At 35.3% G+C, this 6,778-nt stretch overlaps 1 protein-coding gene across 1 annotated transcript; it reads right to left on the bottom strand.

Moving 5' to 3' along the window:
* Window positions 1-1,286: 1,286 nt before the first annotated feature.
* Window positions 1,287-4,616, bottom strand: LOC113504574. Its single transcript, XM_026886943.1, has 3 exons — window positions 3,574-4,616; window positions 2,067-2,315; window positions 1,287-1,693 (listed from the first exon to the last, which is right to left on the bottom strand). The coding sequence occupies exons 1-3, from the start codon at window positions 4,003-4,005 to the stop codon at window positions 1,559-1,561; spliced, it is 816 nt and encodes a 271-aa protein (XP_026742744.1). The 5' UTR covers window positions 4,006-4,616; the 3' UTR covers window positions 1,287-1,558.
* Between the last annotated feature and the right edge of the window lie 2,162 nt (window positions 4,617-6,778).

Genomic DNA, 6,778 nt, shown 5'->3' with positions numbered 1-6,778 from the left:
ATTTCTTCTACGTGAAGCGTTAAGTTTTTTGAAATATTATACATTAATATCATAATTGAGAATTAATAAATAACTATACTTAATTATAATTACTATAATCTATCTGTGAAGTAAACGTCATAATACTATTTAACTCTTTCAAAACTTATTTTTTATGTAAATAAACAATTTTTTAACACCATAGATTTGCGTTTTTTTTTATTTATTTGAAGCTACCCGCTATTACTAATCAAATAAATATCCTTGTCAAGAGCATCTGTCCAGGTCACATTATCCTAAATTCTTTTGGACAAAAAACCATCCAAAAATATATATTTTAGTATAGCATACAAAGATATTTATAAAGACACAAGCAATACACGTATAATTGCGAAGATATATTATAATAATAATATTTACAAACACAAAACTCGTCTTACTTAGATCAATTAAATATTGTAATTTTACAAAAGAGTGCCACAACATGAGGAAAAGAGATGCAGTTCTATACCTTGTAGTGCTCCATCTCGCTTCCTCTTCATACAATACTCGTAAATACACATTGAGAAAAACATTAATTTCTTGCTGCTACTGTGCGACTTGCCGTATAATAACTTACATACACAGACAGCAAGAAAAGAAACCAGGACACACACTAAAGCAGCAAGCAACAAGCGTCCAATAAATAAGTATCTATAGTTCTACTCAATTTCAACATCTTGGAGCCTTTACGGCAAAATACCCAAACCTAGGACGAAATTGTCGAATGTTGCTCCAGTGTGCATCCTGCCTTATATGTAAATTTAGTTCGTTGCTTTCACCGACTTATCCTGCATTTTTTTATTTAAAATTAACACTTACATGTATATTTTGTCTCATTGATTAAGTATGAAAAATACATATGACTGTAATTTCCAATTTATAAAAGGGTTCCTTTTTGTTTTTATCAATATTTGTGGTATCAAAAATAACAATCGTTTAAAGGAAGAATATTTTTCAATCTTCCTACCTATTTGTAAACTTTACAAAAATATTGTTTTACACACATCAAAATTATTCTTGTCCACAGTTAAATGAAGTACTTACAAAATACACAGACATTTGTCTGAAAAGCAAAATGATATCAGAGCAATATTAATTCTATGATGACAGTTCGTTACTCAGTTTTATAAACCGGCTGTAGCTTAGGCAAGCATTCAAAACCATATCACCCACAATGATCCATATGGCATAATATACAGCTAAGATGTGGTGACTTACGTGCTCTACTACCTATAATTTCTCGATTTTCATTTGATTTCTCTATGTAGCTAAATCAAATGATACCGTTGCAGTTGTTGCATACTGTACCACTATAGTAAAGTCTCACTAAGCACTGACTACGAACTCTTAAATCAGACTGTTGCCATTGTGAAAGCAAGATAGCGCTACATAATCTGTAGAGCAACGTCTTACTTTTAAGACGTTAAAGGTTCATTTTGAAGTGCCCGTAGTACACTCATTGTTTCACTTAATAGTCACTGTTAATGTATCACTCACTTCGGACTGTTTATTCGGAGTCGAGTGATAGTTTTCGTTGTCATCCTCTCAGCATGTTGACATCTTCTTCGTCCTCGATTTGAAGAATTGCCCTCTGAATCATGCGCTTCAGTTTCTTGCGAGATTCAAGGGAACGAAGTGTTCTAAGTTCTGATGCCACGAAGTCGCCAAATATCTGTTGGTTATAGAAACAATATAATACGAAGAAGAATATAGTAAAACACAATAAGGTATTTAACAAAAAAACTGTAAACAGTTGTCCGTCTGACAGATTTCCAAAAAAATATATTGGATATGAATTTTATCTCGAAAACAAAATATAAAGGAGATACAGTGATTTCAAATCTGTGACGTCACTTACCAGTATGAATTTTACTAGCAAGTGATGTTAGTAGCCCCCACTACTATACATATCATCATCTCAACAATATCTGAAATCTTTCTTTTGGACTAAACTGACCGATATTATTAGATTTAGTCAAATGCACTACTAAAAAGAACTAAGACTAAAAGGGTTTATACTACTGGTTGATGATTTCATCCCTTACCTGACACTCATCAGCGTTAATGCCAGGCCTGAGGGTTGGCACCAGCTCCTCCGGCCACATCATGGGGTGGGCGCTGGGTGGGAGTGGTGGTGGTGCTGAAGTGGCCACTCTCATGGTTTTCGTGGGACGAGTCCGGCTCGGACTGTCATTCAATGTTGCCGGAGTATTGTTCTGTGCGGCGTGCGCACGCGCAGCTGCGCCAAACTCCTCTTCTTCGTCAGCTTGGAACTCCGCCAACTGTATAATGTTCTTGGAAAAGATAATTATGTTAAGTATCTTAGATATGACATTAAACAATAATGAAAAATCCTCATGAGGTGAGCAACTAATTGTAGCTAGCGCTAAATAAGTTATTTTTATAATAACTATCGTGTGGCTGATTCATTATTAAATCCCGCGTAAGACTCACGATTAAGGACTCCGGTTGGGTCCGGAACTAGTCGTGCACCCCCCATAAATAGGCGTGAGTAAACCGTTACATCATTTAATAAATAAGTTATTGACGAAATTAATAACGTCCATACATGATTTAATTACACATATTACAAAATGAACAAAACAATGAAGAATTTCAGTAGACTCGTCAGGTACCTAGTGTTATTAAAATCTCATAAATGTAGTAGCACCAAAATTGACATTTATTTCTAAACTCATAAGGTTCATTTCGCAACACTATTAGATACATTATACAAGCTACTGAACTTGAACTTTTTTTAATAACCTTTGGCTGAGTAAAAACAAAAGACGAGTTAAACAGTAGCCGGCCGAGACAAATAAAAGAAGCCAACAAAACATTTCAAAGGACCTTATTGCCAGCCATAAAAGCTATTGTTCTATTTTGCCATAAAAATAAAAGTATAAGTGGCCAGTGATAAATGAAATATTGTTTTTGGCATTATGTTTTTATAGTTTTTTAAAATATCAAATATGTACTGGCATATTTATTATAAATATTTTACTTTTTTCTGAAAAATTGCTCTACATGTTTTCTAAATGACCTATCTATTCATTAAAGTTGGAAAGACGAATGAGTAGGTTGAAAACCCAACCTTACGGTGCAGTCATAAAGTATATTTTTACGTGCCTCTACCTGTTGAAACAATCTACCGCCAAAAGGAAAACAAATAAACAAATATTATTCTTCGCGTAAATTGGTTCTGTTCTGTTTACAAATGGCAAAAATGGTCGTGAATAACATACTGATAATATTATAAATACTAAACTTATTTTAAAAGTTGTTTTTAAAATGGCATTTTTAGTAGTATTATAAACTGGCAACATTTCACACGCTTACACAAACAAATCAGATGTAACGCATACCATACATCCCTACTATTAACATTGTCATGAATCAAAACAAAATCGGCATTGGAACTACGATCAATACATCTGAATACCACGCTCTCGCCAAACTGCGTAATAACAACAACTCTAACAAAAATGTTTATACATAGAAAGTGTCCACACTCCGGTACCTACTGTTTGATACAACTGATGCGACATTTACCTCCAAGTTAACGGTGTCGACGGTCTCGGGCTGGTCTGGCGGCGTGCGCATTAAGAACGTGAGGGAATCGAAGTACTCCCACCCACTACGCACCGCCTGACGCCGCTTTATTTTCCTCAGTTCATTGTTGAACTGTGTCCGCAAGTTGTGTATCTTCCTGCTTATCTCCTCCGACGTAGTGTCAAATATCTCCGCCAAGTACTCGAACTTCGCTTGTCTCGCGTTCCGATCCTTGTTCAACGGGTTCTTAGCGTCCCACAACTCCTTGCAATCTCTCTCCATAGTCTCAATCAACTTCGTCGTGTTCTCCGAATTCCAATGCACTTTGAATTTCGAACTTCCATCCCGCCTCGTACTATACTCTCTCTCACTCTCCGAATCAATCTCTATTTTCGGTGAATACATATCATACGAATTCGAATTTGAATCCATTATGTTGACACACTCGAAACTCACGTTGTAATATCGAAAGCGCTCTAGCGAGACTGAGGGGCACGCCGGGTGAGAGCGGTGAGACCGGTGTCTGGCGGAGCGGCAACACCGCTTACGTAATAATAGCCGCGCGACGTTGCCAGCCGGAACGATAGCGCGTGCACTGCGTTGTACTTGTATTGCACTAACTTCAAGGCGCTAAAAAGGCTAAAGAGCTGAACCATATAACCATATTAGTGGTTATTAGCACGAGTTGTATTAACAAAGGAGTTTTGTAGGGGTTTTAGCTGTTGTAAGTGGGTTATGTAGATACAAAGTGATCTCAAAGTGAAAGCGTATTGCGATGTGTAAAACTGCGACGAGCCAAGTCATTCATTGTACCTACAATTGGCGCGTAATTTGTTAAATGGGGTACTTATTCTAGGCAAATTTTACTAAGATGTCGATCTCTTTGTATGTGCTTTGTAAATAGACCGGTTAACAACCTCTGAAGGAGGAGGGAGTCATAGTTAATACTCCGCGTGAAATAAAGATTTAACGATGAACACGTGTAACTTAAAGTCATCAAAGCCGATCGTAAATTTGTGTCCTGTTTAGTGTTTATAACTGAGTCTCAACTGAACTGAATATTCGTCTTCATGCCTATAAATGCAAGTTACATATCGTTATGTTTTCCTGGTACCTACTCAACGAATGGTGTCTGTGGATTGGAATAGTCCTGGTTAAATTAAATAAACATATATGCCTGAAAACGTTGCATAATATTTGGAAACTTGTAACTTTTTAAAATTCGATTACTTTATAGATTAAAATAATTAGAAATTATTATTATACTCTATTATATTTATGTTCTCTTGTTTATAACACAACTGTCGGAAGTCAATAAGCAATAAGGGTGGTCATCAAATAAACCTTCAATAATAGATTGAAGTACTATCTTAATATTAGTTAGTACTTAGGGATGAAGATATATGTTTTTATGACCTTTACGTAGTTAAATGAATAATAAATTATATCTACTTATTTATCTTTTGTCACGCAAACTTATATTCATCAAATCACAGTGAATGGAACGCTTTTGTATATTAATTTTTCTATGTCGTACGTATTTGAAAAAATAAAAATATTTTTGCAGTCATCCCTATTATTAACGAAATTACACTAGAATCCTCGCGGTAAAAAAACAAAAATAAAATCTGAAATTCGCTGAAAAAGACAGCGCAATTTTCCTTTGTACCCTTTCACATTATTTTGACATCAGTGCTCATGCTCATGTAAATTCCTGAACGTATTGCAGGCTTTATGGTCGACGAGGCACCGGTCGGTGAAAAGCCGAATGTACTACAATTTTTTTTAATAATTTTATTCGCAGGCTCATTTTCGAAGCCAGGTTCGCTATGGGGTTTAGCGTGGTGACTAATCACTAGGCTGTCCGTGTAGAAACCATACAATGAGAGTTATCTAGAAGAATCCAAAGAATAATTCAATAAAATTAATTGAGAATGCAAAAAAAGCGTCGACACTTATTTAATTCAATTTGATAATAAATTGAGATTACATCAGATGCGAATAAACATTCAGGTTTTTTTTAATGACAAATGACTCTAAGATTAAAGAATTTGTAGCTGTTTTTTATAGTAATTAATTTTGTACGAAATAAATGACGTCCCGTTTGACGACTGACGTCAATCGAGACGTCATTTATTACGCGTATTTAAAAAGGTATTATACCTAACAAACAAAATACACATTACACATTCTCGTACACTTTAATATCTTTTTACCGCGAGTGTAAAATTCCGATGTACTTGGAATACAAACGAGGATATTAACCCGAGACAATGGGCGAAATTAAATGGGTCGTGTTAGATGTGACCAATTAAACGCCAAATAAATACACGGACGGGGATAGCGCTCCCTCGGGCGTTAGTAGGGCTACCATGTTTAATGGTATGGGTGGGATAGTCCTGGATGAAAGTGGCGGTCTACTATTTTTTTTTATATTCTTGGTATACCAGCTGACTGATTGCATGATGTTAAGCTATTAGCGATAAGCACCCGCAATACTAGAGGTACTTTAAAAAAGGGATACGTAAAGTTTTTAGATAAAATGTTTTGCAATTGTATTCAGTAATATAATACTGTATAAGCATGCATGAAGCGAAGTAGGTGCATTTACAAAAATTGATTATTTCTCTCATATTATTACATTACATAACTAAATTACATGCCCCGCAAAACCGTTTACGCGGTTTGACTGCGGGAACGAGTGTCACTTACATTAATATAATTTATTTGTAAATTGCAGACGTGGTTATTCACTCCTACACAGGTACATAGATACAGACACACACATTACATCCTTACCTTCATGCATTTATATATTTCCATTCTTGTACACACATTCATAGACATTCACACACACATTACTGTATACATGCACCCAGTATAGCCGATAATACACTGTTCATATTCGTATTAATCGCTGCATCGTACTCTTAGTCTGGTTAGTCCAAGGTAACTCAGGATAAGGTTTTGTAAGAGAACTTAGAGGAAGTGTTATGTGAAGCTAGTAGGATAGTATAAGCTAAAACTAAAATGATCTAAATACATCAAGGCACATTAACTAGAATAATCAATGTAATCGGACGCAGATTGTGTGGTCTATTTATACCAAAAAACAAATGCATAACTACAACACTGCATAATACAAATCATATTATCCAAAAGCATCCAAGATTACATTAAATATGAACAACGTACCAACACTACG

The sequence above is a fragment of the Trichoplusia ni genome, chromosome 22 (genome assembly GCF_003590095.1).
Source record: "Trichoplusia ni isolate ovarian cell line Hi5 chromosome 22, tn1, whole genome shotgun sequence".
Classification (NCBI taxonomy): Eukaryota; Metazoa; Arthropoda; class Insecta; order Lepidoptera; family Noctuidae; genus Trichoplusia; species Trichoplusia ni.
The sequence above is the reverse complement of the archived record's forward strand: the minus strand, read 5'-3'. Positions and strand labels throughout refer to the sequence as shown.

Excerpts from the sequence above, each read along its gene's own strand:
- LOC113504574 (XM_026886943.1), bottom strand. The coding sequence starts at position 4,005 with ATGGATTCAAATTCGAATTCGTATGATATGTATTCACCGAAAATAGAG. Across the intron at positions 2,316-3,573 it reads TCGACACCGTTAACTTGGAG|AACATTATACAGTTGGCGGA; the intron begins GTAAATGTCGCA and ends ATCTTTTCCAAG. Across the intron at positions 1,694-2,066 it reads TTAACGCTGATGAGTGTCAG|ATATTTGGCGACTTCGTGGC; the intron begins GTAAGGGATGAA and ends TATAACCAACAG.